We start from the raw sequence: 12,103 nt of genomic DNA, 5'->3' as shown, positions 1-12,103 counted from the left end.
AAAAATATATTAGAATAATTGTATATTCGAGTGGCAGGGAACGTGTGTGGGAGACAATATAAAAGAAAAAATAATAAAAAAACTAAGTGGGGATCTATGCAAAGATTTTTGTAAAATATTAAAAGAAATAGAAGGAATTTTAAATGATAGTGATAAAGTGGTAGAGAATATTGAGAGAGAGAATGAATGATTAGCAACATGTATATATTGAATGTCGTTAAAATGAGTAATAATTTAAAAGTAAAAATAAAAAATTAAAAATTGTATTGTATGTATAAAATAAGGAAGAGTGAGAATGTGGAGAATAGATTTAATTTAGTAGAGGGTTTATATTATAGAGATGGTATAAAATTGGTTGTTAAATGTATGAGTGCGTAAGCACAAAAGCACATGTACAAAGTATATGTATATGACCATAGTCATTTATATTATCTTATAGAAATTCAAAGTTTAAAAAACTCCTGTAGTTTTATAAACACATAGCTTTAAATATTTAATGTATTTAAAATTATACTCTTTGTAAAACACATAATTTTTGTGATATTTATTGTCCTAGTATAATTTTTTTCATGACATTAAAATCCGTAGACATCTGACAATTTTTTAAATATTTTATAAAATATTAAAAAAAAATATTTTTTCAAATTTGCACTGATTTTTTTTTTTTTTAATTCGAAATTTGTTTACTAAATTTTATTTATAATAATTTAATTTTTATAAAAATCTAAAAAATTTAAAGATGTCTATTGATTTTAGTATCATTTTTTATTTTTTATTGGCGTCCACTCAATTTCTAAATTCAAATTTACCGCCAAATAGTTGTTATGGAAAGAGCCGTTTCTATTGGACAAAAATAAATTACCCAGAAAAATGAATCGTATTTTCATTGGCTATTTCTCCAGAGACTAAAATCAGCTGACCAATAGAATAATATTTTTATCTCTTTGTTCATGCGTATAGAGTGAAATTTAACACCATTGCGCATAATCGTAACGGTCGTACACAAACAAGTCGAGACAGGCACGCAGCTTGCATGGATCAGAACGTCGCAACGCAAAACAACACACAGTGTATATACATCAACTAAGTATTTTCTGGCGGGAACGGAAAGCAGTTGATAATCGCGTCAGTACAAAATGAATAACGTTGTCTATAAAAAATGATAGTTTTTATTTTATAAACAACTGAGTTGTAATAAACGCACTAATGTGTCCATTCATTTGTGCTCGCAACTTACAACGATCAAGACCATCTTTTTTCGTCGTCTCAATTGTGATTATTTCTAACCTCGCTTTCGAGGTGTTGTGGAACATTTTCGTTTAAATAAATTTTAATTATTGTCAGTAATTGATAATTTGATTACTAAAATGGGTACCCAAGTTCACACACGCACCAAGCGAAAAATTTGCGACCCAGATGAAGCTCAAGATCCAAAAAGGGCCCGCGGGGACTCTGAGACTGATTTTGAACCTGTTCAGGAAACTGTAAGTCATTTATTTTATTTATCTCTGTTTATTTATTGAATTTTTAAAAATTTGCTTTATCAATTATTTATTGAACGTAGCAATTGATTCACCTTCGCTTTAGATTATCGCTTTTTTTTTCTTTTGATTATCAATTAAAAAATTAGTAATAGTAAAATAGTAGTTATCGCGATTTTCATTTTTACTATCACTAATTTTTTAATTGATATTTTATTATTTTTGCTGCTCGTTTTAATTACAAATGTTTTTTTTTTTTTTTTTTTTTTTTTTTTTTACTTACGTTAGTAACAAAACTAGTTCATAATAATGCTGATAATAATAATAGTAATAATAATAATAATAATAATAATAATAATAATAATGATATAATTTTTTCTCATGCTAAAGTTCCGATCTTCTTTCATTTTTTTCCTCATCAACAATGATTATTATTTTTTTATTAGTTTTTATCTTAAACTGAGATTAAAATTTTTTTTTTGTTTTATTTTCTATTTTCATACAAATAAATAAATAAATATTTATAAGATGGTATGATTGATATTTTACCATTTTTGTTTTTTCTAAAACAAATGAATTACTATAACAATAACATAAAATTTGAATACCGATTATATTTTCGAATGTTAATTTTGCAAACATTCATTTTATATTAAAAATTAAATTATTACATATATCTCTATAAATTTTCAAGTTCAAGTAATTTTTTAGAATTTATATCAAATTATTGGATATTTTTACTAAAATATAAAATCTCAAATTTACAGAGAACAGCTGGGAAAATTCTAAGCATGCATCTGCGTAATATAATGTGCCATGAATCGCTGCGAGTCGATTTTAATCCCAACGTCAACTTTATTATCGGAAAAAATGGAAGCGGCAAAAGTGCTATCATATCCGCGATAGCTATTGTATTTGGTGCACGTGCTAATGTCACACAGCGAGCTAATTCATTGAATAGTAAGTTTTTTTAAATAAAAAATAATTTTACGACAATACTTGTTTGGATTTCAATCTGATTAGTTTTTATGATTAAGGTAAAAGACCCAGTAATTGACACTGGTCTAGTTATAGACATTTGCAATTTTATTTTAATTAAAAAAAAAAAAAAAAAAAAAAAAAAAAAACAAATCAACTTTAACAAATTGATAAATATATTTTTTGAGTTACAAATTTTAAGATAATTAATTTTTTGAGAACATTTTATTTTTTTAATTAGAATAAAATTGCAAGCATCAAACAACTACACCAGTGTCAATAAATGGGTCCTTTACCTTAGAAAAATTTTTTCTCGAAAATCCAAATACAACAAGATCCTTTATGTTGATTAAACATTTTCCTCATTCCATTCATTCTGTACCAGTGTATCTAGTAATTTTATATTTTACATTTTTTTATGAGGGATACAAGGATCGTTTTATGACCTTATTCAACAAGGCCCTCATTGACCTGTCTGGTTAAAATGTTTGATCCTGTTGGTTAAGCTTTGAGTACCGAAAATATAACATACTTCGGATGTCTTAAAATTGCTGGTTTTTCCCAGTTAACAATGAAACTATTGTTAATTTTTTTTTTATAATACAAACTTTTTTTTTCAAATCCTTATAATATTCTATAGAAATCTAGTAAATTTAGTCGGAAAATTTTTTCTTACATTAAAAAATTTTGCGTCATTGCGTCAAAAAATGTTGTTAAAAATTTATATGTTAAATATTTAACACTTTTTTGTATTGATTTAACAGAATAAATGTTAAATTTACACATAAAAATGTTAAATATTTAACACAACAATTTTTAACACTAAGTTTTTTGACGCAATGATGCAAAATTTTTCACTGTGTAGATTTCTAAATGAATAATATCAATAAAAAAAATTTTGAATTAAAAAAATAATTTTTTTATTTGTAATAAATATTTAATTAATTTTTTTATTTGTTAAAAATATTTAATTAATTTTTTTACTTGTAAAAAATATTTAATTAATTTTTTTATTTGTAATAAACATTTCATTAATTTTTTTATTTGTAAAAAACTTTTAATTAATTTTGTTATAAGTCGTTTTACAAATTTTTAATTGTACGTTAACATCAAAATAATTTTTTGTTAAATTTGAGTGTTTAAATTTTTATTTAATTTTGAAAAAAATTACTTAACTTCACGAGTAAGTTATTTAATATAAAAAAAAAAAAAATTTCTAAAATAATTTAGACATGATAATTAATTTACGCTTGATTATATTAAACTAATTATTTTTAAATAATTTCAGAGTTGATCAGAGACCATTGCGACAGAGCAAGCATCGAAATCGTAGTATCCAACGTTGGACCATTGGCGTTCAAACCTGAGTTGTATGGTGATTCAATAAAAATAACTCGTATTATTGGCCAGGGAGCAAAATACACGATGGCTAATTCTCGAAGCAAAGTTATATCAAAAAGCAAGATTGAATTGGAACGAATGAAAACTTGTATGAATATACAAATAGAGAATCCGATTTCCGTCTTGAATCAGAACAAGTCATCTAATTTTCTAATGAACGCTAATGAGAGTGATCTATACGAATTATTTATGCAGTCAACTCAATTATCAATCATCAATGATAATTATAAATCAGCCGTATTGGAGTGTCAGGAGACGAGTCGCATTCTTGAAGATACGTCAAAGCAATTAAACGTTGAACGAAAAGAGATTGAAGCCCTGGAAAATAATTTGCGCAGATTAGCTGCGTTGGATAATACACGCGCAGAATATGATGCTGTCCAGGTCGAATTAAAATGGGCTTTAGCGATAATGGAGGAGGATAATTTAGAGATGCATGAGAACCGGGTTAAGACGTATCAAGAAAAAGTAAGACAATTTGAAGATGTTCATCAGGATAGCGGAACCAAGATTAAGAATATAAATACTGAGTTGGAAAAATTAAACGCTAGACTCGATGAAATTGAATTAGAATCCCAGACATCACGTGAAGCCTATGTAAAAGCTAAAGCCGGTTATCAAAACAAGAAAGAAGAAGTCGGGAGCAAGGATCGAGAGATTAAACAGTGCTTGAAGCAGATTCAAAAGTACAAAGAAGATATTTCCACTTATATCAACGAAATTGAACGTTTAGAAGGCGGTAGCAGTCAAGCTGAGATGAAACGAAATGAGCAAAGACAAAAAGCTGCTCAGTTGAAAGAAAAGTTTGCTGAAATTGAAGCTCTGTTGAATACCACCAAAACAGATTTGTCCCATTTAGAAACTACCAAAGTGCAATACGAGAAGGAAGATCACTTGGCTAAGATGGACGCTGATAAAAAGGCGAGCGACTCCTCGCGTATAGCAGCACAATTGCAAAATTTCCAGAAATCCGGCGGCACTACCAATGTCTTCGGCAGGAATATGGAACGTTTGAAGCGCCGTGTTGATGAAGAACACAACAGAGGACGATTTTTGCAAAAACCAATTGGTCCGATTGGTGAATTTATTAAAGTAAAAGACCCAACGTGGATTCCAGCTGTTGAGAATATTCTGGCGCCATTAAGCGCTTTTTGTGCTGACAATGGACAAGATGCAAAATTATTGGGGAACATTATTCAGGAAATTTACGGCAAAGAAACTAGGCCTACTATATTTTGCAGCAAATTCCATAATCGTGTTCACGACGTCAGCAGAAAATGTGTTCGTGATCAAAATTACTCGAATTTATTCGACATAATGGAGATTTCTAACACTGTTGTTGCAAACTGCATTATTGATCAGAAAGAACCGGAATGTCTGCTGTTGATACCAACCAGTGAAGCAGCAAAAGAATTGCTCTCAAAAGCAAGAAATGTTCCGCGTAATTGCAAGCGTGCTACTACCAAAAAAGGCGATATATTTTTTCCAGATCCTATGTATCGTACTTATGGTGGAAAAGTTGGCAAGGCTAACTTTCTTCAGGTATCAACTACTGAAGTTATACAAAGATTGAAAGAAGAATACGTTGCCGCGGAAGAAGAAAAAAAAATCGCTTATAATGATTACAAAGTTAAGCACGATCAGCTGTTGGTTAATATTAAGTCTTGTTCTGAGTTGCAGGCGAAAATAAAAGATCTGAGCATTCTCAAGGAACGAGTTAGGCGACAGATTGCTGATTTGGAAGAAGCGCTTCAGGAAGATTTGAATGATAATTGTGCGGTATTCAAGGCTGATAAACTTAAATTGGAAGCTCTATTAAAAGGTAAAGAAAATGAGCATGCAAAATTGTTGGAGGAAAAAGCTCAGATTGAGAATGAGTTGAAGAAACTTGCAGTTGAGTTGAAGGCTTGTCAAAAAAATACTGCGACTAGAGGTGATAAAGTTGCGGAGGTAAACGAAAAGATTCAGAAATTACAGGCTGAAAGAGCTCAGATCAACAGTAGCTTCAGTGGTGTTAAAAAAAGAATTGAAAGTACGCGCCAGGAGTTGGATACTGCTCTTGAAGAGTGTAACAAACAGCGACAGAGAACATCAAATGTTGTTAATGCTGCGCAGAGAGTTGGCGAGCGAATTCAGACACAAAGATCACCAACGCAGCTTCAGCGATTGATCCAGGTTCTGGGAACAGAGATTGAGAGGGTACAACATGATGTTGGCTCTAAAGAAGAACTTGAAAATTTGCTGGTTCTTAAGCAAAAGAAAAGTGCAGACATTATTGAGCTGCACAATGGCTTGCAGAAAGTTAACAGGCAGCATCACCGTAGAGTTGACCAACGGAGAGAAGAGTTTCAGAAAATGAAAAAATTTATGGCGCGTAAAGTTAAACAGGAGTTCTTGAATATAATCAGCCTTAGGCATTTTGATGGTTCTCTTATTGTTGATTATATAAATAAAAAAGTTAAGCTTGAAGTTATTCCGTCTACTACGGACAAACAAGCTTCTAATGCCGTACACACGTTGTCTGGTGGTGAAAGATCGTACTCAACAGCTGCGTTTGTCCTTGCACTCTGGGAGTGTACCACTTTGCCATTCTACTTTCTTGATGAAATTGACGTTTTTATGGTGATTATTATTTTCATTTTATAAAAAAATTTTTTTTATTTCAATTATTATTTATAATAAATTATAAAAATGTTTTTCTTATTTTTTCTTTAGGACAAAGTGAACAGGAAAACAGTTTATGACTTGTTGTTGCATCACGCTAGCATTCACCCAGAACGGCAGTTCGGCTTTCTCACTCCTCTTGATGCTTCTATCTTCAAAGGCAGTGCCACTGTTAAGATTTTGAGGTAAATTTTTATTAAATAATTAGAGAGAATATAAAATAATATTAAATAATTAGTCAAGAATATAATAAGTATTGAGGTTGCATTCGAAAATGATCTATCTCTAGACACATGATTAAGAAATGATCTTTTATTCTGAGAAATATTGACATTTTTAAAGACATAAGCTCATCCCGATGTTACACTCATCAAGACCTTTCATTTGAGTACCCACATCGATTTTTCATATATTTATATATATTATATATATGTACATATAAAAAATATATAAAAATGCGTGTGGGTACTCAAATGAAAGCTCTTGATCAGTGTAACATCGGGATGAGCTTATATCTTTAAAAATATCAATATTTAAGAAATGACTTTGTATCTTGTCAACTAATGATATTTTTAAAGATACAAGCTCACCCTGACATTACACTCATCGAGACCTTACATTTGAGTACCAACATGCATTTTGATATATTTTTCATATATTTATATATATCATATATATATATATATATATATATATATATATATATATATATATATATATATACATGAAAAATATGTCAAAATGCATGTGGGTACTCAAATGAAACCTCTTAATGAGTGTAACATCAGGATGAGCTTATATTTTTAAAAACGTCAATATTTAAGAAATGATCCTGTATCTTGTGAACTATTGAGATTTTTGAAGATCTAAGCTCACCCCGACAATACACTCATCAAGACCTTTCATTTGAGTACCCATATCAATTTTTCACATATTTTATATTATATATATAAATATATGAAGAATATATCAAAATGCATGTGGGTACTCAAATGAAAGCTCTTGATGAGAGTAACATCGGGATGAGCTTATATCTTGAAAAGCGTCAATAGTTAAAAAAGTACAGTGTAATTTAACGAAAGTCATTATTTAATAAAGTAAAATTTCATTTATTTATAGTTCACAAGTCCCGGCAGTCACATAGTGACTGCAAGGTTGCTAGTTTAATATAAAAGAATATTAAATAATTAGTCAAGAATATAAAATAAAATACTTAGAAAATAGTAATCGTTTTTTATGATATCCAACTTAAAAATTTTTTTTCACTTGTAAAGATTTATTAGTATAATATTTTTTTAATAAGACAATTATCAATATTATTATTATAATTGATTCGATTGTAAATTGTTATTGACTTCTAATCAATTTATTTTTCAGACTTGCACCACCAAACCGTGGTACTCAATCACAATCACAAACGCAACAACCAACTCAACAGAATCAAGAAGATGATTAGTCAATGTGGTATTACAATTTAATTTCGTGTGTCCATTCCATAAACCTTTTATGTTTTATTTATGTTATTCCACAAGTTAAATTTCCGTTTTTTTTCGTTTCGTTATTTAAAAAAAAAAAAATAATTATCTATTTAATGCGTTGACCACTATGGTATGCCTTAAATGCCTTAACTTATTAAAAATCGCACAAAGATATTTAATAGTTATTAATAAGTTTTATCGATAGTTTAATTTTACATTTAACCATATTAATAATTATTATTTATTTAATAATGTTTTTATTATTTATCAAAGTTTAAAAACAGAATGAAAATTATTTTTCTATATGCTCAAAAGACTATAGAAATATTTAAAGTAATGAGATGATATATTTTGGATAATTAAACGACTAAGATCTAGATGCTTGAACAAATTATTAAAATAACATTGATAGTTGATTGACAGAGTTAAAAGAAAAGATTTAAAAACATTGGTATGATTGTTTAAAAGTTTAAAAAACAATTACATATAAGGTAAAAGCCCCAATAGATGATCACGCACCAGTATATGATCACTCTATGTATTTGTATATCTATATTCACAAATATAGGTATACAAATACATGGAGTGATCATATACTGGTACATGATGATCATCTATTGGGACTTTTACCTTAACTATATTTAATAATTATTCTATAAAAAAACCAAAAATGTTTCTTGATTAAAAAAGTTTTATCGTTTGTAATAAAAAAATTGAAATAAAAAAAAAAATTTTAAATAATTAAAAAAATGCAAAGGTAGATATTTTAATGACCTCCCAATCGGATAATGAGACTTGACATTCACTTTTGCTGCGGAAGCACAGCAAGTGGTTCAAGGTTCTTCATATATTAGTGCGAACGTCGATTGGACCATGTAATTTGTGTAATGACATAACAGCCTTAGTGTTATAATGTACTCAGGCGTGGTCGTAATATCTTGTCCGTACAGAGAAAGTAGTGCATGGTGTATTGGATGACTTGTCCTTACTTCTTACACTGATAAAAAGATTTGTTTATAGTTAAAAATGTTTATTAATAAGGTAAAAGCCCCAATAGATGTTCACGTACCAGTATATGATCACTCCATGTATTTGTATATCTATATTCACAAATATAGGTATAAAAATACACGGAGTGATCATATACTGGTACATGATCATATATTGGGGCTTTTACCTTATTCAACAAATTATTTATTAGAGACCACTTTTTAGTCCTTAACAAATCGGCTGCCCAATTTTAAAACACAGTAACTGCAAAATTTTTATATTTGATTTTTTTTAGTACTGCTGCATTTTTTATTATTTTTAGACGTTAATTTCAAGTAATTTTTCTTAAAAATATTTATATTCAAGTATTTTCTATTTATAAATCGAATTTTTTATCAATTTGGTGTGCAAACTTTTTTTTAATAAGAAAAATTTAAAAGAAAATTGTCAATTATTGTGTTTTGAAATTGGGCAGCCGAAATATTTCTCAGTATTTAAAAAGGTTTATTAATATTTAATAAATGAGTATCAGATTTATTAAATACAAACAAATCATTTTAAATACTGAGAAAAATTTGTTTAATACTAAAAATTGGTCTTTAATAAATAATTTTATTAGAGTACTAAAGGTTTGACCAACACAAGGATTAAATAAAAGGACACATCGATGGTTTAATTAGCAATTGGTCTAACTCTAATTATAAATTATAAATTATTTGAATGATCCAAACAAAAATACTATACCTTTATTAGATATTAAATTGTTTTTTAAAGTGATAATAAATTTTGAACTAATTGTTTTTTTGTACAAACGGAAGATTCTCTAAAGTGAAGTTAGACAATTTGCTAATTAGAACGTCGATATGAGTAATTAAAAAATTAGACAAATTTAGGTATAAATATTTATTTGAATTTAATATCAAGTCGTTATTGTACAAAAGTAATGACATTAATTTTTAATTATTTTAATTAGTGGTGGTAAAGAGCAGCAGGGGCGGAGTACGTGGTGTAAGCAGCTGGTGCGTGGTAGGCCAGAGGAGCTGCAACTTTGGCGTAGGCTGCAGGTGCGGCGTAGTGGGTAGCGTATGCAGCTGGTGCAGCGTAGTGAGCAGCGTATGCAGCGGGGGCGGCGTAAGAAACTGGGGCAGCTACTTTAGCGATGGCTGGGTTGGCGTAGTGGGTGGTGTAGGCTAGGGGTTGAGCGTAGTGAGTAGAGTAGGCTGTAGGTGCAGCGTATGCAGCGACTGGGGTGGCGATTTTGGCGACGGGGTGGGTGGCGATGGCAGCAGGAGCGGCGTAGGCGACTGGTGCAGCGAGCTTAGCAACTGCTGGTGTAGCGTAGTGGGTAGCGTAGGCAGCTGGTTGGGCGTAGTGAGTAGCGTAGGCAGCTGGTTGGGCGTAGTGGGTGGTGTAGGCTGCGGGCGCAGCGTAGTGGGTGGCGTATGCAGCGGGTGCAGCGTATGCGACTGGAGCGGATTTGACTGCAACGGCAGCTGGTGCTACGGATTTCACGGCAACTTGAGCGGGTTCTTTGCGGACGACGGCGTTGAATCCGTTGATACCGTCTGCGGTGTAGTCGACAGTTCTGCGTGTTCCGTCAGATTCGAGGAGGCTGTAGCTGCCTTGGACTGAATCTCCGTCGCGGGACTCGTATTGGCTCTTGAAGTCGCCGGTCGTCGCATCCTGGACGTCGTAGTTGAAGTTGTATTGAGGATGAGGGTCGTCTTCAGCGTTGATGGTTTTGGCCAGAACTGGAGCCGCCGCGTAGGCCAGTGGTTGGTGAGCTGGGATGAATCCAGCGTTGGCAGCCGCCAACAGAGCGAACAGGGTTACGAACTGAAAAATTCATACAAATTATTGGTACTTTTAATTTTCCATAGCTTTAGGTATTTTCTATTTTTTTCTAATTATTGTTGGTGTTATTTTTGAAAATATTTGTTCGATGGACATATCTATCTAATGTATGTATTTTTTGGTTTGTTTAATTTTATTTATCAAATAATTTTGGCAGCTCGAATCGGCTAACATTGAAATCACCGAAAAGGATTGGAGTTGTCAAAATAATTCGGAAAATAAAATTGCTATTACTGTTATGTTTCTTTTAAACACACATATATACTTCGTAAAGATGTTTTTGGTGTTCCAAGAACCTCAAGGAACACACTTTAACCAATATACTCGTTTACTTCGATCGGTAATTTCGAATTTAAAGTTGTTAATTTTTTCCAGGCACGTCCGATCATTTTAAAATGAATTTTCCGATCTTCCTGTCGCTAGTTTCAACAACATTCAATCTAAAGACCAATACTATAAGCTCTCAATAATTCATAGCAAAGACTATTTGCAATGAGCTTGAGAAAATAATAGAACTCTAAAGATTCAGTTATTGAACTAGCGACGAGACCGAAAATGAATCGGATGTGCCTGCAAAAATAATCAGATCAACTTAAATTAATGAAAATAATTATTAATTAATATTTTAATATTAATAAGCACTACCTTGAATGCCATGATAGTGGTTGTTGATCTGTTGATCTGTTGATCTGAGTGTGTCGAGTGAATGATGTCTGACTGTTGGTGGATTCGGTTTATATACTATTCTCGGATGGGGCGTCAGGACACTGAATGACGCAATGAAGCGAACGGTAGTCACCGGATTCGTGGCCATCAGGCTCAAGTAGAGTGTGAGTCGGGAATTGGGCAAGTAAAGGAACAGAGACCACACCCAATCGACATATCGGAGGACTGGGTTCTCTTGTGATATCCAGTGTGTGGACCATCGTGTAAGCACCCACTAGGCCGCGGCCTTGTCCGGAGTTACCTAATTTACCTCAAGCTTTTATTTTTATGTACTTATTTTTTTAATAAAAATTATTTAAAGCATACGCCCAATCCGCAGACCACACCGCATCGTGTTCTGGTCTCATTCGTCTCGTAACTTACTCGATCACTTTAATTGGCCCTATTACCGATTTCTGAAAGTTACTGTTTTAAGACATGGGGCTTTAAGTATCGCATTGCGTAGTTTAACGCTTAAATAAATAATAAATTTGTAAAAAGTTATGTCCACTTGTAAAAAATAATTCTTGTCAAAGTGACATGAGCATGTGC

General features: G+C 31.2%; 2 protein-coding genes across 2 annotated transcripts; one reads left to right on the top strand and one right to left on the bottom strand.

The window, feature by feature from the left end:
- Positions 1-947: 947 nt before the first annotated feature.
- On the top strand, positions 948-8,212 carry LOC123268486 (structural maintenance of chromosomes protein 6). The gene is made up of 5 exons (XM_044733598.1): positions 948-1,484; positions 2,249-2,441; positions 3,748-6,482; positions 6,576-6,709; positions 7,902-8,212. Exons 1-5 carry the CDS (start codon positions 1,368-1,370, stop codon positions 7,978-7,980), a joined length of 3,258 nt encoding a protein of 1,085 aa, XP_044589533.1. The 5' UTR covers positions 948-1,367; the 3' UTR covers positions 7,981-8,212.
- A 1,668-nt stretch (positions 8,213-9,880) lies between these two features.
- On the bottom strand, positions 9,881-11,630 carry LOC123268530 (cuticle protein 21-like). Its single transcript, XM_044733688.1, has 2 exons — positions 11,492-11,630; positions 9,881-10,828 (listed from the first exon to the last, which is right to left on the bottom strand). The coding sequence occupies exons 1-2, from the start codon at positions 11,501-11,503 to the stop codon at positions 9,962-9,964; spliced, it is 879 nt and encodes a 292-aa protein (XP_044589623.1). The 5' UTR covers positions 11,504-11,630; the 3' UTR covers positions 9,881-9,961.
- Between the last annotated feature and the right edge of the window lie 473 nt (positions 11,631-12,103).

This window comes from Cotesia glomerata, linkage group LG7 (genome assembly GCF_020080835.1).
Source record: "Cotesia glomerata isolate CgM1 linkage group LG7, MPM_Cglom_v2.3, whole genome shotgun sequence".
NCBI lineage: Eukaryota > Metazoa > Arthropoda > Insecta > Hymenoptera > Braconidae > Cotesia > Cotesia glomerata.
The sequence above is the reverse complement of the archived record's forward strand: the minus strand, read 5'-3'. Positions and strand labels throughout refer to the sequence as shown.